The sequence below is a fragment of the Manis javanica genome, chromosome 13, assembly GCF_040802235.1.
Source record: "Manis javanica isolate MJ-LG chromosome 13, MJ_LKY, whole genome shotgun sequence".
Classification (NCBI taxonomy): Eukaryota; Metazoa; Chordata; class Mammalia; order Pholidota; family Manidae; genus Manis; species Manis javanica.
Genome location: NC_133168.1, coordinates 45387817 through 45413751, shown reverse-complemented (window position 1 = coordinate 45413751; position 25935 = coordinate 45387817). Strand labels below are relative to the sequence as shown.

The following is a 25935-nucleotide window of genomic DNA, read 5'->3' as shown; positions in this document are numbered from 1 at the left end:
TCAATTTTCTTCTCACTACACCAGACCAACTTGTTTACCAGACGTGAGGGTTTTGGTTAGGAATGCAAGTCAAGGGTACATCCCCTAGTTGCAATAGCAGCATCAAGAAAAAATGTCGTCTCTTTTACAATGATTTTTCTATCTGAAAAGAAACAGTCTTATGTCCATAACATAAGACTCTTTAGATACTTGTCACTATTATCACTTGATTACACAAAAAATGCATACTGCAAAAGACCAGGAAAATTTGATGCCAGTTCTAGGAAATAAATGTGCCACTCAAGTGATTTTCTAATGATATAGGGTTTGCCTATCTTGCTATTTAAAAACTGCTCAGACTCATTTAAATCAGGATAACTTTCACACGTAGAAGGGTACTTTTAATTTCAGTGCAACATGTGGAACCAGGCTGCTCAGGCTAGGTGACTTTCTGGTTTTAATGTAAGGAGGTGCTAACCCCTCAGGCTAAAGCTCCTACACATGGTCACACATTTTCTAGAAGGAAAACAGTGCCTGTGTCAAACTGGTAGACAGCTCAGAGAAAGAATGACCCTGCATCCTAGAACTAGGTTTTTCTGGGAAACAGAGGATGTGGAGTGGCTTTTCTTATGGAAGCCTGGGGTGCTCCTTAGATTGTGCTTTGGGCTGTCAGAGGTCCTGTTTTAGGTATGCCTGGAAACTGTTTCAGTCTTCCAGAGAATTCTATGTAGGGAAAAAGGGAAAGTGTTCTTTCATTACCTCAAAAATATGTATGGAACCATTGACTGCTGTGTTCTAGTTCCTGAGGCACCGCACGCCAGGCATTTAAATCCCACCTTCCCGGGAGGTAAGTGTATTCTCATTTCACAGATGAGGAATTTGAAGTACAGAAAGGTTAAGTAATTTTCCCAGTTCCCTGAGCTAAATTAAAAAGCAGAGCCTAAATTTGTAGCTTTGTCTGCTTGTGTCTAATACCTGTCCTTTCTGTTTTTTCTTTTATGCCTGATGTGTAATATATATATGTATATACACACATGCACATATATGTGTGTGTGTACACATCTATTACACACACACACCTACGTATCTCCAATAAATAAAATACTTGGGGCATATTTATACTAGAAGTACTGTTGTTTACCTGAAGTTAAAATTTAACTGAGCGTCCCATATTCAATCTGGTAACCCTAGGAGACTAGTCTCTGCAGGGCTAACAAAGAGGCCACAGGATGTCATCGTGTTGCTCCAGTGATTTTTCCTACTGAATTAGGATTAATTACCTTTTTAAAAGTCCTATTTCCAAATATAGTCTCATTCTGAGGTTCTGGGGGTTAAGAATTCAACATATGAATTTAGAGGACATAATTCAGCCTATAACAAGGTCACGCTAGACAAGACTGGGCCTTTGATCCGGTGACTCAAGTGAAAGTTCTACAAGGAAAGGAATGCCGAGTTTTGCTGGCAGCCACTAGAAACTGGGCAGACACATGAAACAGATTCCCTTCAGAGCCTTCAGAAGGAAACAACACTTCGGTTTTGAAGCCCTGGCCTCCAGAAATGTCCTGACAGCTATGATATGTCCTATTAGTTACAATATGTCCAGAAATGTTCTATTAGCTATGATAAGCTAAAAGCCTGCTTTCACATAAAGATTAACTACTGGATCTGCTTCCCCTGGCTGTGCCCCAGAAGTGGAGGTATTTAAGAACACTTTCTCCATTGGCGATAGTCCTGTGGGACCTGCAAGTATAAATCCCTTTGGTCACCAGAGCCTGGTATGTACAGGTGTCCCCTGGTCACAGCCAGAAAAGTCAGCACCAGACAAGAATATAAACTCTTTTCTAGAAGATACTAATGAGCTCTAGCAGGCAGAGGTCAAAGCTCAAAGACTGCTCCCACTGGCCCTGTTCCCTGAGAACACCTCCATAGGCCCTTGTGTGCATGTCAAATAAGAAACCTGCCCCTCAGGCTGAAGCTCCTACACAAGCAAACAGGCCTTTTCCTCAGAAAGACTGGGGGTGTGTTGCAGGCAGCTCTCTTTGCAATGCCCTTGGAGTGGTATAGCCTGTCGGGAGCTGTCTCTCCGATTGTTATGGTCCCAGCACCCTGGCCCAGAGTGCGTGGCAGCTACACAAACTGGGTCAAGCGGACATAAAAACAAGACCCCCAGACACACGCAGAAGCTCCCTTCCGGGAGATACTGTGGTGTGGAATGTGGCAGAGGGACAGAGTGAGGGTAGTGCTCAGTGGCTGGAGTTAGGCAGGGGGGAGTGCAAAGATGGCACCTACCAAAAAAGGGGACAAAAAAGGAAAAGAAAAAAAGTAAAAGAAAGAAAGAAGGAAATGGAAAAAGGAAATTTTTTTTTAAAGTATGGGAAAAAAATATGGTGCCCCCTGGCTTTACCACAGCAGAGAGAGCACATATGCCCGATGGCACCAGACGCTGTAGAGCGTACAGATGGCACCTGCGGAAGAGGGAACAGGGAAAGACAGCGCCTGACAGCTTTAACAAGGCGGCGGGGGCAGGAAGACGGTGCCCGCCAGCCTGTGGCCCCAGAGTCCCAGCGGGCCCCCGCCCCGCAGACCGATGCTCTAAAATTAGGGAACGAGGCTCTTTCAGACAAGTTGAGGTGCTTTTCAAGGGTGGGTTCAGAGCTGTGCCCCCCGGTGGGGTGAGTCTGTGCTCAGCCCTTCAAGAACCTTCCTCATTTTGCCACAACCCGTGAGGTTCATGGGAATGAGCCCCACTGATCTTCAAAGCTAGATGGTTTGGGGACTCATCTGTCTAGGTTCCTGTCACAAATGTTGGGGTGCCCAATGTGGGGTGCAGACCCTCTGTGCCTCAGGCAGAAGTGTGGTTTTTCGGGTTCCTCATGATTGTGGGTTGTCTTGCAGAGTGGGGTTTATGGCAAGGTCTGGCTCAGCCTTTCCTGATGAGGTTACCCTCCTGTCTGCCTGATGTGAAGGAGTCACCCCACCGGTTTTTAATTTTCTTTTTTCAGAGTAAGTTGTTTCTTTTTTCAGAGTAAATCTACATAGATGTCGATTTGGTGTGTCTGCAGGAGGAGGTGAGCTTAATAGGTATGGCTAGTATCTTCCTGTGTTGCCATTTGAACTAGAACCCCCCTTCCCCAATATACAATTTACTGATGATGGGAATTCTTATACATGTCTTTGGTCAATAAATGCCCTTATTTCCCTCTTTAGAGAGCTAGGAGAAGAATTACTAAGTTAAAGGGTAGTCATCTATATTTAGCTTTAGTGGCTTTTACTTCTCTTGTTTCAGTCCAGCCCCCTTTGTCTAGAGACTGATCTTCACTGTTCAGTGTGCTTTCTTCAAAACATGCCACAGCAACGCACCACTATCCACCTTCTAAGTAAAACACACCCATGAATTTCTGTTCGTTCCTGCTTCTCCATTTTTAGAATCTAGTCATTTCCGAAATGACTTCCAGAACTTTCTCCAAGTTTACTTATGTCGCGTAGTGTATTGGTGCTGTCAAATTTTACCCTGTGATTTCTTTAAATTCCAAATCAAGAAAAATACAAGAAAAAAGGCAAGAGTCTTCTCTTTTAAAAACCTTTAATAGGCATTGCTAGATGCCGCTCCATGATGTTTCTCACACATCATGCGAGTACACAGCACTCCACAGGAATCTATACAACAGCTCATACAGCGACAATTGAAAGAGTTGATTCCCCTTATACTTTTCATCCAGAGTGAGCAATCGTTGTAGTCTTCCATGAGTTCAGATCTCATAATTAAGATTATCTTTCCATTCTAAACCAACCAACCAAAACGACAAAAAAGAAAACCCAACCACAGTGAAAGGTGACAGGGACATTAATGAAAAGTCCAATATTAGACTGCAGAATATCACAAGGTATCCATCTTTTCAAAGACTTGCCCCTAAACTTCGTGTGATCTGACACGTGGGTTGCTTTTACCGCCAGCAGCAAGTGAGACTGTATTTACTAAGAAGGAGCAGTACACTGACATATATTCACTGAAAATTACTGAGGTAATAGATTTAAAAATTTCACTTCTTAAAAAAAAAAAGATCTACTAATTTTCAGGTCCTGTCCAGCAGGATGTATCTGTTGGCAGGAAGATTTTTTTCCCTCTTTTTTTTCTTTGTCCAATATTTACACATATTTGCATATACAACCTGTGTCTTTGTCTTTTCTAAACCCATGATTTATTTTAACTATTCATCATACATTCATCAGGAAGAGTTGAATCACATACTATGGTACACAAAGAATACAAGAAAACAAGCTTCTTTGTATAAAGCTAACATAAGACACAAACACCAAAAAGAACAAACTAACATATTGTACAAAATTTCTTGATGTCCAAAAGCCCACTGTGAATGAATAATTACATGTAAATATCAAAAACCATGGTTTTTCAGCATTTGTGTAGAACTAGGTTACTGATAATGTATTGCCAAAGACAAGTTGTAGCAGACTGATCAAATTCCTGAAGTACCTTAAAATTACTTGGATTTTTAATGCTTTTTACAGAATATTTTTGTCCTAGTTTTAGCTATATATAAAGATAGCCACTCTAACTCCTGATTTAAACTTTAATGATCAGCATTCTTTTTGTGTGTGTGGCTTACAAATACATCAATTACAATGGCTTTGATTTGTGGTGTTTAATATCCTTTAGCTTTAAAAATGAACAATGAATTTAACAAAAACACATTGATTGGCTAACTAACCTGCTGTCCTAGAGATAATACTGTGGATTAAGGTAGCAAATACAGCCTATATACATCTTTGAAGATACATGGTCTCAGCAGGACTTTAAATAGAGGGACCAAGGAACACTCACAAAAAATATATGGCTCTTTAGATAAGAAATAAAGTGAAAAAAATAAGGCACTAATAACATATATAAATGTTATATAAACTCTCATCACACAAAGCACCATATGGAAGGTTAAAGAACTGTCTGTACATTAGTGCTATTGGAAAATGGAATTAAACCCAGTTTCCCTGGCATTTATTCAATAATTTCTTCCTTTCTTTTCAGTAATTAATGTATAAACACTAAAATGGTAGGGGAAACTATATATTATGCTAAAAGCACAGTTCATGGAATCAAGAGCATGAAATAGTTATTTGGAAATAAGTTGACTAAAATGTAAAAAATGAGGGTCTTAAATACTCTTTATTTTCCAACATTCTCATCTCAACAGAATTTGTTTTTTTCCTTTCTAATTTTCTTTCAGGGATTTCTATATAGTGTTAATATTGTCTGTTTCTTACTTTATTTCTACCTGCCTCTTACCTAAAATGGTCTCTTCAACACTTTTATGAATACCAAATAGTATGGCTAATGAAATGTAGAAAAATTAAAAAATAAAATTACATATTGTCCAATATCATTGAAAAAGTAAAGGAACTCTCTTTTCAACCAGGCTCATTTTAAACATGAAAAATATTGTTTGGAAAAGAGCTACAAATTTTGCAGAAAATGAAAAATATGTAATGTAATAAAACAATGGATAATATCTGGTACATTCTACTAGTGAAAGGCATTCTTGAAAATTAAGAGATTTCTTTGCATTTATTCTTGCTCTTGAGAATATAAGTAAAATGGGATATATTCTGAAATTCAAATAGATGACAATTACTCCTTACAAATGCAATTTCTGATTAGACAGTAATAACAGACTAAAACCTAAATGTTTTCCTCTTAGCAGTCTTTGTGAAAAAAGAGAATGTGAATAATTTAATTGTCCCACAGTTTTGCAATAGTAAAAAGTATATGTATATATTTGTATCATGAACATACGTTCTAATCAATTTTATTTAAAATAGAAACAAAATAACTAACTGTTGTGGTCCTTAATGAATAATGTGTTAATGTAACATTTTAGTGCCACTGTTTTTGTGTTTTGTCTACATAAAACTATTTGTGATTCCTCAGAATTTACTTACTAAGCTAATAATTGCCTTCATAAGCAACAAGATTGTTAATTAATTCTGATTTTTAAAATCTGTAACAGCTCCTCCTTTGAAGGTAAATGGTAATACATGTATATATATATATATATATATATATATATATATATATATATATATATAAACCAATTACTGATCTACATTTCATATGAATTGTAAGGTTGGTTATGTTTTTCAATACTATCTACAGAATTTTAAATATGATGAAAATGATCAAAACAAAATTAAGCTATTGCCATGTGGAACTTTAAAAAGAATGGGTCTGAAAAAAGGGTTTGTAGTCAGATAAAAAAAACATGATACTTTATCTAGAGCTTTCTTTAGAAAGGAACATAAAGCATGGTAATTTTCTATAAACTGAAAAAAAATTGATGTTCATTTTGAATATTTAGATAGTATTTACTCGATATAAACAATAAAACTATATTTGGGCATAGAGAAAGTGGTATGGTAATGAAAAAAAACTGTTTTTAAGAACTTGACTGGGTTATTGAGACTATTTTCCTAGCTGGGGTATGAGGTGAACACCTAAAACTTCTGCAGGGAGCCAGTGATCAACAGCACAGTCTGCCAGCTACAAGGAAGAATCTGAAACAGCATTATTTCAGCAACTTCTTGGGCTCTTTACTACTCAAGTTTGATTCTCCCTTGAACTTTTCCATACCATGTACTAAACCTATACTAAATATATCTTGAGCGTGGCTTATATTTAAATATCAATGAAAAAGTAACATTTGCAAATGATAAACAGGTTTTCTGAAATAGGGCTAATATCAGTTACATTCATTTGGATTTACTTTAGATTATCAAAAAGTCTAATAATGTTCACAGAGTATGAATCCATGATTGAGTCTTATATACAAATGCCACATTATATAATCAAGCCCCAAGTCCAAGCTGTAGGACTTTTTGCTGAAACACAGACCAAAAACTGTACCTTTGGCCATTTGGGATGACTCATGAATGACTCAGGGTCAGGTTGGATGAATGTCCACACATGCTTTCTCTCCAACTAATATGCAAAAAAAATAATTACAATATTTGCGAAACAATTTCTGAAGCTTGGTTTTAGAGAATTACTAGGCTCTCTGATGCACCTGACATCTTCTCATTCATTTTACTTCTTGTCAGAGGACTGGACAGGATTCTCCACCTCCTATCAAGAAGAGGGACAGCATTCCAGGTACTCCTGATACATTTCAATTTGCCGATAAGCTCAGGTTAAGTTAGTTGTGTGTCTGAATTTCATTTAATTAGAATCAAAGGAGTTAATGGTGTAACACACTTGGTCAGATAGGAAGGGGAATGAAGAGGAAAAAAGCAAAGATAACTAGGAAATATAAATGAAAACAGGAACTTGATGTTGAAGTATATAAGTATCACTTCACAAGCAGGGAAGAAAGATATTTGATGGAACAGAGTGGCAAAAATGTGGGATAGCCCTGAAGAGCAAAAAAAATATTTTTTATGCTCATAAGACTGTATATTTTAAGTGATGCAGAGTTAAATATATCTAATGAAATTTCTTTTATAAGATAAAAGTAAGTGGCAAAAGAAAGGGCAGGGGCAATCTTCTGCATATGTTTTTTTAAAAAGAATTAACCATCTTTCAAGTCCATATTGTTATTCTCAAAACAGTCACTTCTCTATCCCCAAAAAAGAATACAGTCTGGAATGCACATAATTACATGCTTCTAAAACTGGCACTATGCATGGCGATCTTTAAGGTATGTGATATAAGAAAGCTTCAGCTAATGCTCCAAATAAACAGTAAATCTCACTACTGTGACTCTCTGCTTCTTGGATTTAGATAAAGTCGACTAAAGTTCCAGCCTCACAACAGTGATATACAACAGAAGTCCCACACAACAGTTGGCTATGAAAAGTTTTAGTTCTATCCTCAAAACCGAAGGTACAAAGGAGTTCTGCTGCATTTCTCTTTTAAAGTTTCTTTCATTGGTTTGCACTGAAAAGATAATATCTGGTGATCTTGAATATGTCCCAATTTGGGAACTCTGGTTTTGTTCAGACCATATTTTAATGGTTCTAAAAAATTATTTTGGTTTTACTAAAGTAATTGTTATAAGTATACAGACTAAAAAGGGAATTTTGCAACTTATTTTCCATAGGTAAGGAAAATGTCATGATTAAATTACAATGATTTGAAAAACAAAATATGCTAAACTAGCTGTTGGTAATTGTTTTGATTTACTATGCTTCTAGTCAGTGGAATTTTTTATGTATTTTATAAAAAAATGAAAATGCAGATAAAAATTTGCAATAGAAATTAAGTTTTAAGCAAAGATTCCAGCTAGGTTGTTAGGTAACATTTATTAATTACAATTACTTGCTATATTTAAGCTGCTGATGCCAGGATCTAGGATTACTATAACTTCAGAAACTCAGCTACATTTTTTTCAGGTATGTTTTACTTGTTTCAAATTTCCAGCTTCTGATTACCCTCCAAAATGTCAAGAGGTAACAGATATTTGCTAACACTGTTATTCTACCATCTCCATCAAAATATATGTAATCAGTTTAACTCTTGTCAAAATCAAATTGCTTAAATGGCACAAGTATTTTAAAGTGCATTATTAAATTTTAAGGCTATATTTATAATAGACATTAACACAAAACAATAAAGACCACAGGAATAATTATTTTCAATAGTTGGGGTAGATTTCAGTTACAAAAATGAGAAGATAGGCATATAATCTAATGGGAAGACTCACATTAAGGCATATGCGTAGCTTGCTTATAAAATTAAAATATAAAATAGCTCTTGCATTGAATTTTTTTATTTTTTTATTTAATGAAGTATACCAATTAATGTTATTTAAGCCACTAACTTTTTTTTTCATAATTATGAATTTAACAGGCATAAAAGTCCAATGTTAAAAACTGCAATGTTTAACAAGGGAGAAGCTAGATCAATGTCTTGGCAGCTATACTCTAATTTGACAAAGATCAGTGAGAAATGCTAATGATTTGCAGATGCCAGAGTGAGTTAGTCACCCCTTCCTTCTCTCCTCCTCTTTTAGTGAAGAATAGCTACTTAGAATAACAGAGGAGTTGGAAGTTGGGGAGGGTCACTGGGACTAGAAGATATTACAGTGTTTTGAAGGTATTTTAGGGGAGTTGTGGACCATATATTTGGACAGTAGGATTGAAAGATAAAGGTTCAACTTGGGCCCTGGGACTCAAGAGATGGTGGGCGGCAAGGGACGGGTAGTTTCCTGACAGGCACCACTGAATACTGATTCCACAGCAGAGTAAGTACAATTAAAGATATCAGGTTGTAAGCTGACCGGTGTTAATTATCTGTTTTTCTGTCTGGTCTACCTTTAGGATACAGTAGCACCTATCAGAAAATCAAGGTGGTGGCAACAGGATGTTGCTTGTACTAAAAGGTTTGACCCCTCTACATTTCTTAACTTCATATACAGAATTTCTTAGGGATCTATGGGGGGTATTCACTATAAAATGAAGGTTTCAGGGCATTCCAAATTTATTAGCATCCCAACAAACCACTGTAACTTACATATAGTGAAATTAACTTTCCTATGGATAATTGTGATCATTCACAATTGCCAACACATTGCTTCCTACTTTTCACAATGGCATAATTAAGTTCCTTTGTAGTGCAACATGCATGAACATGGATAGGGTTTAGAAACTGTGGCAAACATTATCAATTTGGCTATTTCATTTAAATCCCTCAAGTAAAAGTAGGTAATCTAAATATCAATGCATCTTTCTCATGTATCTTATAGACATCTATTGCAGCTTATATTTTTGGAATAAAATATTTTAAAGTTTTGGCAAGGTATTTATTTGGCTAATCAAGCAGGGGTGAAATTATCCTGCAATAGATGCTTTTCCTTAAAAATTACACACTTCTACACAATCTTTCTCATTCTCCAAGAAAAGGATCTCAAACACATTATTCCTATGATCTCATTCACTGAAAATGCATTAAAATTTTATTATAAATATCTTATAAAACCAAATTTTAAAAACTTATTGGAATGTTCCAATAAAGTGACAAAGATATATATAAAGGGTCTTCACTTATGCCGTGTACCAGAGAAGTGGAAACAGTCATGATATCCATTCAATGGGGACTAATTAAATGAATTAAAGTATAGCCCCACACAACTATTTAAACGCTTATGAAAAGGTGTCTACCAATGTATAATGAAATGAAAAATAGTCACAGGACAGTAGATTATTGTTCTATTTGTATAAAACTAATATACACACAGACACACACTTATTTGTATATTTGTAGAAATTGTCTGGAAGGACACATAACAAACCATTAACAGTGGTTACCCCTAGAAAATAAGGGGAGGGATAAAGCAGAGGAGCTTATACTTTCTAATTCTATATGGTTTGATTTCTTTGAGTATATACATTAAATGTACAAAAATTACAAGCCTTGAATAGGAAGATATTTATTGTATGTGCATGCTTTGTCTTCTCAAGTAGTTTTTAGGATTTATCCCAAAAGTTATTACTATTGTTTTACCTTCAATGTTGGCACTAACATATAAATAATCCTTTTAATTTTCTTCTCTCTTTTTCTGATCTTAATGATATTTAGTAAAAAATTCACAAATAATTAATTTAAGTCACTAGCAGGGAAGAGCCTAATATACACCAACTCTGAAAGAGAAAAACGCACACCCTAATTAAAAAAATCTATGCAATAGAAAAATGAAAATCCTGTGCAGCACTGTGCATACTATCTCAAGCATTGATGATAGAGCCTTCACTGATAACAGATACCACTTTGTAACTGGAAAATTGGAACGTTTCCAAATAATATAAAAAGATCTCCAAAAGATAAGTTATTCAAAGAAAGGAATAAAAATCCCTGAGTAGGCCAAAGACAACAGATACAATAACCTAAGAAAACAGATTATCTAAGACCAGAGAGTACATTATTTAACCAGTTGGTACATATGTATCTGACATATGTATTCACATGCAGATATAGAAATGATGTGCATATATATGCTTATATATATACACATGCACATATATACATAAATATATCCACTAGAATTTATTATATTCACATATCATTAACATCTAAGTCTAAGAAAGACAAACTTACAAAAATTAAGCACTTTTATGACAGAATTACATGGATTTAGGCTAGAAATTCTCATTCTCTCAGTTTTATTACTAAAGCACATTGAAGAGCCACTCAGCAAATATTTGTTGGATGGATGGATGAATGGAAGTATGAATTTGTGAAACCACAGTATCACTTTTCCTGGTATTATGTTATGCTTTAGAAATATTTCATTCCAAAATCATAAATGGCATAACCTTCTCCGGCTAGAAATAGACTAGTCCAGAAGCTGTAGTATAGGTATTCGGAGTGTTATTTAGAAAAATGGAAGTGCCCATGCAAGTAAACTTCACTATCATGGACTTCTTAGGTCAAATAAAAATCATAAATATTTTTTATATGGAACCCAACAAGATAAACTATCCATGTTAATGCATGTTTTATTATATAATTTATTACAGTTCAGAAAAGGCTGCTGATATATAAATGCTACATCTATGCAGATAGCTAATTTTAAGGATCTGGAGACAAGTGGAAACTCCTAGGAGTCTGTACTTCCATTCTACTGATGAACTGATGAACATTTATAATGAAAACAAAGGAATAACCTAGTTTAGTTACTTGTTCTTTCCTTAACGTTAAAGATTGGTAAAACTTCCTGAAATTATCACCTTCATTTTTTTGTTTCCTTCTCCAAAAGCAGTTTATACTTTTGATAAACCCATGAACACAAAAAGTTTTGTTTTCAAATTACCCCTGCATAAGAAGATAGCAATACATTTTTATGCATTTGAGCAGTAAACGTAAGAAAAACAATGTTGAAACTAGAAAAACTGGGGACAAATAAGAAAGAGAGAGAGAGAGCAATGGTGAAAGTTGTGGTTTTAAATAATCAAGCCTTGATCTAAAGCAGAATTATCTGTAATTATAAGCTGGTTAAAAATTAGAAGAATAAGGATTTGTTTAAAGTCTTAAGCAGTTCCCTCTAAAGCACACTTGTTATTTAAATTAACTAATTCTGCCTAAAGGATTTATTCATATGGTGAAGCATGTTTGCCAAAATATAAGAAATGTGAAAAGAATGTTCAGATCTTGCGAATTTCCTAAAAGCAGCCTATTGGTTTTGTCAGTTTATACAGTTTGAAAATCCTTGAGGTGACACTGTACAGATTTCTGTGTGTGTGTGAGAGAGAAAGAAGGGGAGAGAGAGAGAGAGAGAGAGCAAGAAATAGAAAGGATCAACATTGAAACTGCCTGTTGTCTACATTGACTTTAATTCAGCACATCATCAAATTATGCCCACAAAGGAACAATCGACTTTAAACATGTCTATGAAAATGTGGAAAACTAGAGTAGAGGCATAGAATTTGACAAGCACAGGTTATTGGACCTAGTCTTAATACAGATGTTCAAATATACACACATTCACATCCCTACACATAAACACCAGTAACTCATGATTCTTCTCATTAGTTTCATTAGTTCCCTTTTGGACACTGAAATTCTTGACAATTATAGTATCTGAAGGATGAAGGAATTATACTGCTTGGCCACAGGTGAACACAGGTGCACACAGTAAGCCTTTACCTTCTGACAAGTGGCCTTGCACGTTGGTGCAGGCGGGACTTCAGCTGTTGGCACCAAGCCTCAGAAGAGGGCCTTGGTGGGAGGTTCAGGTACAAAGACAGTCCAAGCAGTGCCCAGCACAGGCACGCTCAGATGATTCTGAGGATAACTGGTTCTCAATTAAAATATTTTCTTCCAAGAACCATTAAGAAGGTCAGAATTATTATAACAGATGTTGATAGTTTATGAAAGTGACCATGTTTTAAAAGCAGCAATGTGTATAAGGAAAGGACAGGATGCCATACTGGGAGCACCCTGGAGCCAGAGGCAGTGCAGCCTGCAGAGACTCATGGCGAGATGAGACGGCAGGTTCCTCTCAGTGTTTTTCAAGATGTGACTCCGATGGCTGTACCATTCCATATAGCTCCTACCTGCACCAGCTTAGTAAATGAAATCATCTGCATTTTACCAGTGCATTCCTGTCCGTGATCGTTTTCTCTGTTTTTTACAAAGGCAATAGATAGGAAATACAAATAAACCTGGGGATAAAAAAAGATGAAAGCTAATTAGGAGGAGAGGCATTTAGGTTTATATATTTGAAAATTTCCCACTTTCAAATTTTCATTTTGTAAATTATTTACAAATAATCATCATTTAGCAATATACAAAAATGAAGAGGAAAGATGCTATGAAATTTATTTACTTCAGTGAGATTTTATTTTTTACTATTTCTCTATAGCTCTCTTAGCTCTCTCTCCCCCTTTCAACAACTTCAGTGATGCCAGTTTGAATATGGAATGTTTTCTAGCAAAATGTCAAACCTTAGGCTTAAGTATTCTCTATTACCTCTAGTCATATCATTTGCACATTGATTATTCACACTGCAGTTTTGGGTGGGATGGCATCATTACTTAAGAACCTGGCCTGTGGAGCCAAATGTCAAGTCTGATTCCCAGTTCTACCACTTAGAAGATCCTGATAAATCTTAATTTCCTCACATCTCAAATGCAGATAATAGTACCCACTTCACAAAGTCTGACTTTTAAATGTCAGCCGCTTTAGAATTCTATCTGTCCTGCACATACAAATTACTTGCTATATAGTTAGGAAAAAAAAGAAATACCATCTACTATGTGGGACAATTATCAAAGCAACCTTTATCTATAGCATTTAATTAAAATTTCTCTAAAGCAATGGTTCTCAAAGTGTGGTCTCTAGGCCAGCAGAATCAGCATTACCTGGGAGCTTTTTAGAACTAGAAATCCAAGGGTCCTACCACCATACTGACTCAGAAACTGTGGGTAAAAACTAGGAACCTAGTTGTCCAGTCCTCAAGGCTATTCTCCAGCATGCTACAGTCAGAGAACTACTGCTTTAAAATACATATAATATACTTGTGTTAATAAAACTATACAAATCACTGATGCATTTCCTATTTGTCAGTGCTCAAGTTTATGCTGAGTAAATGTGTTCATGTACATCAAAGGGAGCACCCTTTCACTTGAACAAGTCAAACACGCAAGGGTATACCAGGGCCTCTTTTCTTTGATGCTCTAAACTTTATTCAGAATTGGAAAATCCACTGGACTCTTTCACTAAAGTAACTGTTGTACTAACCTTGATGTTGAAAGGGGGTTAATAATGCTTTATAAGATACATAAATCAAAGTGTTCATAGATTGAAAGTGTCATACAAATTCTTCCATATGAAACACACTCCTCTGAATCTATAAATCATATGCTGATATCCTGTCTAAAGAAGACATGGAACAGATACAATATCCACTTAATAACTCACTCACATTATTACATTTACACTCACATTCTCTCTATGGCATTCAGAGAATTCTAATCTCAGTTACACAATAAGTGCTTCTTACCGATTACAACCGCTATGGCCCCTAGTGCTAATCCCAAGACTAGGATTAGAGGTGCAACAAATAATTTTCCAGCTGGAAAAAAAAAAAGGCAAAATCATTTAAAGAGTTTTAAAACTAATTTGCCAAACAATTTCATCAATGCTTTTTAGTACTAGAGTGTATGTTATTTTTTTAAGAAGTCTGATTATAATTAAGGTAGTATTTCATCTAAGGAAATGTATCAGGTGCAGAACAAATATACATATGCAAATTCAGTAACTTCACTAAAGTCCTGGGTATATTAGTCAAATATCTCACAAATCATTTATCCTTTATAACCAAAAGAATTCCAAAGCTATCCTGGCTTACTTTATTGTACCAGGACCATTTATCTTTGTGCTTTTCCTTTAGATCTCTTCATTTTCAACTGTGAAAATTCTGAAAGATTAAAAAAGGAGTAACAGTCTGAGTTGGCAGGAGAAAATAGAATTAGCTTACAAAATGGAGAGCTAGTAGGTGCTACAGAGAGCTTCTGTTAAATCCCACATCTGAAGAGTAATTTATTTACTTTCTGGGTCTAAAGAAAATTAGCAATATAAATGGGATGTTTCAATACTATTTATTGTTAGACAGAGTTACTAGAAAAATACAATGTATTGAAGGTTATTTCAGTGACTCATTTAACAAATTTAAAAGGAAGTACTTATAAGAAGGCTAAATGTTGTTAAGGATGTCAAATAGCATCAACTAGCATTTTGTTTTCTAAATGAGTAGCTTGGTGGCGATTATAATAAACTTTAGTTACATATAAACATAGCAGAGAGTAATTTACAATTGGAATCTCACTGAATTTGAAGTTTCTAGTACAAAAAAAGTAGTTAATATCTTGTTACACAGTAATCTTGATCTTAAGGCATGTGTAGCTGGTAGAGCAGTATAGCTGGCTCAACCCAACGACAACAAGAGATAAAGAAGAAATGGAGGGATTTGTGGTAGAATCACATAGCTGTTTAAGAATAAACCAGCAACACCATTCCACAAATTAAGGAGAGTAATTTGAAAGAACCAGTTACATAAAGAAACAGAAACATAATGCAGCCATTGTCGGGAATTTCAGAAAAACATAAACTTTTCTCTTCTTAACAAAGGGTCTTTGCATTTGCAACAATATGGATGGAGCTAGAGGGTATTATGCTCAGTGACATAAGTCAGGTGGAGAAAGACAAGTGCTAAATGATTCCCCTCATTCGTGGAGTATAACGAAGCAAAACTGAAGGAACAAAATAGCAGCCGACTCACAGACTGCAAGAAGGGACTAGTGGTTACCAAAGGAAGGGTGTGGGAGGGCAGGTGGGGAGGGAGGAAGGGGATGGAAGTGTATTTTGATTAGGACACATGGTGTGAGGGATCACGGGGAAAACAGTGTAGCACAGAGAAGGCAAACTGAATCTGTGACATCTTACTACACTGATGGACAGTGACTGCATTGGAGTATGGGTGAGGACTTGATAATATGGGTAAATGTAGTAACCACATTGTTTTTTCATGTGAACCTTCATAAGAGTGTATATCAATAATACCTTAATAAAAAATTTAAAAAAAAAAAGGAAAGGGTCTTTGGCACCATGACCAGATAGAAAACACAACTTTTAATATCTAGTTTAAAAAAATTACTGTTCATTTGATGCAATGTCTAACCATGGATTTTACTTATATTTTCTACCAATAACAGAACCCAACGAAATAACACTCAATCTCAAAAATAATTATACTAAGTACATTCTTAAAGCTATGTGTAAGAGTTTAGTTTAGGATATATATGTTCATTCATGTTTCCTTTTTATATTATCATCAACAGTATTTCATAAAAGCAATGAAAGTAATGGCAAAGTAACTATACCTTTTTTTCCCCTAAAACATCACAGAATTTGAAGAACTATATACACACTCTCCCTCTTTGAAAAGCAATATACTTATTGCAATCATGCAATCAATGTTCAATATAAACTTAAGGTCTACTTTTGAAACTGTCTTTGGGGATTATGCATGCTCTTTCTTATTCCTAGATCATTAACAATTCTTTTAAAATACCATTCTCAATAGCTGAAATAATATTCTATCATATCCATATGTCTTAGTTAAATCTTGCCCTTAATTTTTTATTTTTTGATTTTTTAAATTATACTTGCAAATAAACCATTCTCAGCTTAGACTTGTTATGTTTTAAAATGTCTTCATATTACTATCAAATTTCTCTGCAAACGAACTGCACAAAATTTCCAGTTCATTCAGTAGAGTATGGAAGTCCAGCATTTAGTATTAACTTGACAAAATATTTACTAATCAATAGTCAAAAATATCTCATCTTATTTTAATTTACATTCTTCTGACTACTAATAACATTGAATATGCTTGAGCATGTTTATTGATTATTGGTATTTCCCTAATTCTGGTTTCAGACTTCTTCACCTTTTTTAAAAAATTGGTTATTGATTTTTAGAGGAGGCTCTATTGCTTTTGTTCATATTAACTATTTGCCCTCTAGAAATCAGTTGAATACCTGGGTTTTCTTTATTATATTATGCTTTAACACTTAAAAAATTTTTGTATAGAAAAATATGAAAATTAAGCATTTTCTCTTGGTCAACTTTTATTCCCAGTACCATTCATTGAATGATCTTGCTGTTTCCTAATGGGGAGATGCCCCTATGTACGAGTCTGCTGGTACTCATCCCCATATCTCAGTTCTCCCTTATTTTCTAGAAGCAGGACATCTGATCTGTAGCTGGGCACATGGTCTCATGTTTCCCATCCTCCAGTTGGGAGAGAAGAGCAGGCCGTGTCTCTATCTCTGTCCAGGGATATCTGGAGGCTGTGATCCCAAACCGAGGGAGCAAAGTGGGCTGCACCACACAAGAACGGAAGGTGGGAGAGCTTAGCTGTAATCCATCTTCTCTCTTATGGCAGGTGGAGACAAGTTTGTGGATTACAGCGTAACTGCTTTTCCTGCCTTTTGTGTGGATGGGAGATGTGGGAACCCTGGGGTTACTGGTAATAGAACACAGAGGCAGCTGTGCTGGAGGTGGGACAAGGTGTGGGAGGGAGAGCTTCTCTTAAAGCCAGTTGCTCCTTACTTGTCAGGTTGGTCCTGACACATGGAGTACAAAACAGACCAAAAAGAAAACCATTGACAGAAAGCTCACCACAAAATTTTTAAGTAAAACCGAATAGACTGTATAGAGAAAATATTCCCCTGCTGACAATGTCTATGGACTGTCCATTCTGCACGTTGTTAAATAACTCAACTATTGTGTGACCTGAGAAGACGATTCTAGTGGCATCTAGTGAACCGTGGCAGGACCCAAGGAGGATGCATGTGAAATGTTATTGGACAAACAGAGCAGGAAATAGCTTCCCTTGTTGAAGAATGATTAAAAAGAAAAACAAAAAAGAAAAAAAACTGATGTTCAAATCAGACATTATTTACAATAAAAAGTAGAAACATCTTGCCACAGAATGGCACTGAAGAAAGAAAGAAAGGAACTAACAATGCAGAAAATGTTAGGTATTGTGTTTTTAGATTGCTTTCTGTACATACAGACTTACAAATAGGTTACAGCTCAAAACTTAACTTGCAATTAGTTTTTTCATGGTAGTACTGTTTATAAATAGGAGTCAGATTCCCTAACTATTCCTCCAAAGTCTATTTAACTAATCAGTAAATACTGGTTATATAATTATAATATAAACTATTACAAGCAAATAAACAGTAAAACACTGAAAATCATTAGAGCCAATCTTGACAATATTGAGTATTATTGGCTGTGGAATATATGTGTAATTATAAAGTTCAGTAAGGATATTTTTAGAGATCACTCAAGATTTCAGAAAATGATGGTGCTTAAAGTGAATTTTAAGACATATATTCTATTTTTTACCTGATAGATATATACCATCAGTGCAAGTTTTGTTCTGATTACCATTGTCTGAGTCTAGTGGAAGGACACATTTATAATAGTAATGAAGTGATGGAGGCTACAAGAGATATAAAGAGATTTTCATGAAGTAACTTGCCAAAAGTAGGCAGAGAGAGGAAATGTAGATGTTAAAAAAATATTAAATATGTAGGAAGAAAACTGCCAGAGAAAGAACTAATGGAGTTCTGCATCATGAAAAAAAAAGAGAGGAAAACTTGCACAGCGGGTACATTCCAGAGGAGCAGGAAGCTATTGGAAGAAGAAATATTAGGTCAGAAGAACAATGTATCACACAAAGGTGGTGGCATTAGGCCAGGGCAAGAACCTCTGTGTATGTTTGTTTGTGTGCGAGACTGTGTGTTGTTGAGGATGAAGACGGAGGTAGAAAATTCAATGCAAAAAGACATTGCACTTGGGTATATAATTTAGGCTTAAATGCAATGAGGGCATTTGCTAGACATTCAATAATTGTTAGCTATTAATAACAATTATTAATACAATAAAATATAGACAATGACTTATAAACTATATGGGTATAATGGGACTCCATTATGGGGCTCTGAAACATGTGAATTTTGGAACTGTGCTGCACATCCTCCATGAATGAATAGAGGGTATGTGTTAAGACCTGCTGCCAAGTATTGCCAATACAAAAAATTAACGTGACACTGTCTCTCTCAACAAGTGACTTACAATAAGGTCTCAGAAATTTAAATGACTTCACATTTCTGCAGTGCAATTAGTCATTTGTTTCTCAAACAAAATCTGCTTGCTCCTTTAAGTAGTGTTTCTCTAACACACTTAAGTTTTTCATTTTAAACTCAAAGGGAGAGAGAATATCTTATGTCTATTTTGGGGCAAAGGTCCCCTAAAATATCTGGAAGGTGCACAGAACTGTCATAGGTATTGTATTTTTATGCTGTAGTGTCACTGCTTACTTTCCAGAGAAGATTCCTCTAAATTGTGTTGGATACTCACCGCAGACCGACCCTCGCACTAATCTCCTTAGATGAGGTCTCTCTGGGAGGTAGCGATATTTGCATCCAAATATACTGAGGTTTGATGTGTGGTCTCCAAAGAAACGGAGCTGGCGGTATCTCTCCCCACATCGATAACAAAAATTAGTGTTACATTGTGAACAGGTCATATGGTCACACCCTTCTGTTCTCTGGATGTGGATCTGTATCGGCGGAAGAGGGAAAAGGAAGGACAGGTCATGAAAAATGCTCTAAGTAAAATCTAGTAAGTGTTATGGAATGACTCCAGTTTTACTTTAATAAAAGCCTTACACAGCATTCCTGAGGCTGTCAGTCTGCTTATAGTCACACTCTCCAAGATCATATTTGTATCAAATTATTTAACACAGGTGAAGCTCAGTAACAGTTTAGGTATTCAAGCTTCTGGCTTATTTTGGCTAACACATCAATGAACAGATCCCAAAGAAAACTCACTTATCTTTCTAGACATCCACCTAACTCAGTGGTTAGGAGGCAATTTAAAATGCTGTGAAAGTGTATTTTGTTTATGCTGTGATCTGCAAGAACAGGCAACCTGGGAAATAAGAAGAGATGAAGAGTATTCCTGAAAAGAAAGGATTATGCAAAACTTCCTGGAATAAATATCAAGGAATAGAAATCTTCCTTTGCAGAAGAAAGTGATAGCAGCTGTGAGTGTATTTGCAACACCATTTTGGTTTCCAACCACAATATCATTTGAAAATATGTTACAGAACTGTTTCTAGAATGACACCTGTGCATCTGGAATGTCAATGTGCATCTGTGCAACATTCCTCTATTATTGCAGTCAAGTTACATGTAAATACAGCTTCATGTATAATGTAACAAGGATTTTCCCTTCAACAGCCCACCACAGACCCTAAGTGGTAGTCACTGTCTCAAGCACTGAGGCCATGTTACTGTCAAGATACTACTCTCTGAGATAAAACTGGGTGCTTAACTCAGAATCCTCATGGACACTGGACTATATTGGAGTCATCTTTCACTCAAATAAGTGCTTGCTTTGTTCATTATGTGAATAATTATGAAAAAGAACTTAACATTATTTTATAATAAAAAAATATTTGCTTACATGGTCAAACGCTCACGTGATTGAAACAGGATCACCAGAGACAGCCTTCCCATTTCACTAGAGAGTAGGCACCTAATTGCATTCAAGTCACTCAGTCACTCTTATTTATTTGTATTTGTATATTGATTTATCTATAATTAATTTCTTTGCTTATAAATTTTATTTTAAACGCCTATACCATTTTGATTATTGTGAGTTTCTACCCATGACTTTGCTTTGTGACCAGTGTGTCAGTGAACGGTTTCATGCAACTGGGAACCTCACAAGCAACATGGGAGCCAAACCCTCCAGTGGTTGCTGGGTACATTTCAGTTAGGCCTTGGCCACAGTGCACTTTGCATTTCATGTGAAATCACGCTCTCCTTCCCCTGAAACACAGTGTAGTTTCCTGAGCTTCTGCAGTAGTGCAGTTATAATTATATATTTCAAATGATTAGTGGTGTTCCATTTTTTCATTTTTTGAATACTGATCATGGAAATGGGGTAAAATATAAATGAGAAGGCCTTTAATGTGAAGAGAGAAGAAATTCAAAGGTAGAGAGAGAAGAAAATTATGCACTTCAAAATAATCACCTTATTTTATAGTTTTGAGAATAAAAATTTGAAGTTGCTAACTCCAAACCATATGCAGTATTTCAGTTTTATAATTAGTCAAAATTTTAAACTTAAAAGGAATAAACATGAATCTTAAAATGACTTCCAAAGCTGTTTTTAAAAGAACAACGGATATTAATCATAATGATGGTGAAAGTTTCATCTAAGTAATACATATGTTTAAGAATCCATGCATGCATGCATGCATCCATCTAGCTATTTATTGGTAGAGTTTCTAGGTAATGATGGCAATTTTGAAGAAGTAATAACTACTTGGAGGGTAGCACATTACAGGCAACACAGTAATTGGCACACAGCAGGCATTTAATAAATGATTAACTGAATGAACTAGGAAAGGGAAGTTTACTAGGTGGCTGGCAGGATGTTAGGTTTTCAAAATCATTAGGTTGATTGCAGGTTACAAGTCCATTATCTCCCAGTGGCTGATTGAATTCTTGGCAGGTAAGAGTCAGTCTCATAGGGAGTTTGAAAGAACTTGGACTTCAATTTCAAGAAGCTCTCTGTGTTCAAATTCTGACTCCACTTGCTATATAAACAGAGGCTACTTCTCATCTCCCAAGCTTTAATTTAAATGATATCACTTATATGAGAATAAAAATGTGATCATGTATGTACAGTACAGTGCCTAATCCATTTTTTGGGCACATACTGAGTCAGATTGGTCCATCTATATCCCTTCCCCTTTACCCACCTAAAAATGTGAGAATTCAAATACCTCATCAATGTCAGTGCACACCTCAACTGCCAGGTGGTCCCCATTCTCACGTATTTATATGGCTAATTCATAAACTGATGCTAGACTAGAGAACACCTTTCTAGATTGAAAAGGCCTGGCTTGTGGTCAAGGGTTCCTAACAAATACTTGGTCAATGGAAGCAAAACTTGCTCTTCCTGCTATTGGCCACTCACCTATTTAATTACATTGAAATTTTTTTTTCTTTAACATGGCAGTTCAATCAGAGTGTGGATCCAGGTTTTATGAGGCTGGAGGTTACCTTATCTGAAGTGCCCTCTTAAAGGAGAAGAATGAAATTATAAATACAAGTTAGATACAAAGCCTAAGAAGAGACTTCTACAGGGGAGGGTCTCTGAAGTTTAAGCTTTTGAGCTTCCTGACAATTTCTCTCCGAGTCCAGCACTTCTCCTCTGCCGTGTCTGTTGCCGTGAATGATTCTGAAGAATGATTCTTGTGACCATGCGCGCTGAGCACAGTAGGTGGAGTTAAGGAATATTGTTGGCCAAAGAGCCTATTGGATCTTGCACTATTTCTGATCCTTCTTTCAGTCGCCTGAGAATTAGGAGAAAACATGTTCATAGACAAGCGCTGAGCACTGAAAATAAAGGTTATTTCACTGTTCGATTAGCTTTGACCGTGTATTGTATTTGATCATAAAATGGAGATAATAAAGCTTAACAAATTTCCTGGTCACATAGAACAGTGTTGTATGTGACCTATAAAGAGAAAGGGACTAATATTTGTTTAGAGACCATTATGTGCCAAGCATTGTACATGGATTAGTACCTCTAAACCTCATAAAACACAACAGGAAACTGGCATTCTTAACCAGAGCTCCAAAAGTAATCTGCTGGAGTGAATGAAGAAAGGATTTTGATTTAAGTCTGGTTCTTTATTATGCCAAGCAGCTTCTTATTATAACTTACAGATAAAACCGGAGGGTCAATAGTATCATTTGCAGCACAAACTTCGCACTAATCAGATAAAACATGTCTGCTTTCTCAGGCAGGGCATACCTGAATCTTTATTTTAGCCACCCTTGGGACCAATTCACATGCTTCCTTTAAAACAGTATTGAAACTTTTTCTAACAGGTAACTTGTTCGACTAAATTAAACTTGTCACTGACAGTTTCTTTGCCTCAAAATTTCACATATAATTTTCACTGCCATTTTATAAATGCTTGTAATATTTCTTCACTGGGTTCTAAAATCTTTATATGGCATATGTATTATCTCATTTAAATAGTACAGACTGGAATATCTAGTGTTTTTTAACCACAGACTGGAATATCTAGCCCCTTTAACCATCTTTATTTCTAAAATAATATTCTGAACACAGTAGCCAACTTGAGTATTGTTGGTCCAATGGTATTTCTGCCCAGGAAGTGATAAAATTCTAAGCTCTGACCATATTCTATGATAACCTTGCACATTGCAAGATTATAATGCTCTATTGACTAATTTGAATATTTCACACACATAAAGGTGATAATTTAATAATGAAAAATGGTTTAATAATTTATCAACTGCCAAAGATACAGTGCTTCTTTTAATGCTATTGTGAATATATCTTGATTATATATATTTTATAATTTGACACAGAACAATGAATTGTAACAATGCAAAGTAATGTGCAACAGGAGACATTACATTTCACATTTGCTAAGTAAGTTGTGATTTTGAACTCCTAACACCCCAGGGATAGTAAGTTTCATAAGCTAATTGAGTTCCCTGAATATGTCTTTAAAGGTCACATTTGGATGATGCCATCTTTGTTTTCACAACACAGAGCCTTAAAACTCAGGTTTAAATTATGTAGATGTAAAGTTCATATTCTCAGTGAAGCTGTCTTTATTTTTTATTCTAGCTTAAAACATTTATCAGTTTCACTCTGCTAAAAACAAACTAATTTTTCATGTAATTTATCATCAAAATTGTTTTTACTTATGAGATGGAGATGGGGTAGGACAGATGAGAGACTCCTAATCCATTAGATTAAATTGATTGCTCATAAACCACAGATGTCATTTGTTATTACTCACTGGGTTTCTTCTCTCCATCTATAATAAATAAGGATGCCTGATACTTAAAGAGGTGGATATTTAAACATTGAATGTTATTTATACCTCTCTACACTTATAAGTCATGAGATGAAATGCTGAGAATATGCCAGTATTTCTTTATAATAAGCGTCTGATATTAAGTCTATATCAGAGTAGACAGAAATGACAAGACAGACCATGTGTGAGCCTATGACATTCTTCACAGGACATATCAATACCTGTAATAAGGTTAATCATAAAAACCATACACATAAAAACATACACAAACATATTTTACCTGCCCTCTGTAAGTTGTATACATTTTTTAAATAAAATGAACAAAAGGTATCTAAAACATAGAACTAGAATTCAGCTTTTTGTTTTTATATAGATTCTACTTAATCATAAAGTATAAGAGTAACAACAAATGTACTGCTAAGTATCCAATGATTTTACAATTAAAACAGTACACATCTGCCTATGTGTATTTATCTCCACTTTCACCAAGAAATGAAGGCTTAATTTTATTCTTTAAGCAGAAAATTGTAACTAAGTTAACTGTTATATATTATTGTCACCAATAAATAATTTACTCTATTTATGTTTAAACGTATTTTTATATGTTTGTTTGCCTCAACAGTTTGATATTGGGAAGAACTGATTAGAAGCAACAATTAGGAGGAAAGTTTTTTAAAATGCCAGAAGTAATGAATTTTTAGTGAGTTCTTTACTTAGCTCACTATACCAGTTCTCCACAAATAGTGATTTTTAAACAGCAAACATATACACAAAGACCCAATAAAAAATATTATGCACCTAGAATTCTTGTCCAACTATAAAATGTATAATATATAGGGTGAAAATAAAACAGAGATTCTAAGACCCCTCTGCACCTTTCTGGGGCTATGATTTAAGAAAGCACTTCATTAAGTGAATGTAAAATTCAAGAAAATGTGAATGTGAATCCCGGCTCACTCTCAGTTATTCAGTGATGCCAGATTTACACCTCATAATGAAACTTACATGTCTTTTTTTGTTTGTTTGTTTCTCCTGAAAGTTCTCATTGTTTTTCTTTTTTCCTAATTGAGAGTAGAAATAACCACCTAATTTATCATGTTGCTTAATATTTAACTCCACACAAATTTTATTGCTTGTTATATATATGTGTGTTTAAATATTATATATTTTTTATATTTCTATATAACATTTATATATTTATATATTATATATATTTATAATACGCCATTGTTATTTTTGGAAGATGTTGAAATCAACTGATTTCCTGTTCTAAATTGGATTAATTGCTTTCTGGCTTGTTCTCTGAGATTTCTTACACCATTTTTTTATATTCAACCCTCAGTTCTTTTCTTAATTTTTATTAAGGTATTATTATTGATATACACTCTTATGAAGGTTTCACATGAAAAAACAATGTGGTTACTACATTTACCCATATTATCAAGTCCCCACCCATACCCCAATGCAGTCACTGTCCAAGTAAGATGCCACAGATTCACTGTTTGCCTTCTCTGTGCTACACCGTTTTCCCTGTGATCCCCCACACCATGTGTACTAAACATAATATCCCTCAATCCCCTTCTCCTTCCCTCCCCACCCGCCCTCCCACACCCCTCCCCTTTGGTAACCTAACCACTAGTCCCTTCTTGCAGTGTGTGAGTCTGCTGTTATTTTGTTCCTTCAGTTTTGCTTCGTTGTTATACTCCACAAATGAGGGAAATCATTTGGCATTTGTCTTTCTCTGCCTGGCTTATTTCACTGAGCATAATACCCTTTAGCTCCATCCATGCTGTTGCAAATGGTAGGATTTGTTTCTTTCTTATGGCTGAATAGTATTGCATTGTGTATATGTACCACCTCTTCTTTATCCATTCATCTACTGATGCACCTTTACTTAGGTTGCTTCCATATCTTGGCTATTATAAAAAGTGCTGTGATAAACATATGGGTGCATATGTCTTTTTGAATATGAGAACTTGTATTCTTTGGGTGAACT

The 25935-nt window shown here is 35.3% G+C and overlaps 1 protein-coding gene across 4 annotated transcripts in view; it reads right to left on the bottom strand.

The window, feature by feature from the left end:
• Positions 1-3545: 3545 nt before the first annotated feature.
• Positions 3546-25935, bottom strand: part of RNF217 (ring finger protein 217) — a 156261-nt gene continuing 133871 nt past the window's right edge. For 2 of the 4 annotated variants that reach the window (XM_036993725.2, XM_036993733.2), the window contains 3 exons: positions 19418-19619; positions 14484-14555; positions 3546-13143 (listed from right to left, as the gene is read on the bottom strand). In XM_036993725.2, coding sequence (XP_036849620.1) covers positions 13070-13143; positions 14484-14555; positions 19418-19619 — 348 coding nt within the window. In that variant the 3' untranslated portion in view covers positions 3546-13069. The remainder of the gene's footprint in view (positions 13144-14483; positions 14556-19417; positions 19620-25935) is intronic. The other 2 variants (XM_036993730.2, XM_036993738.2) reach the window with 2 other exon arrangements.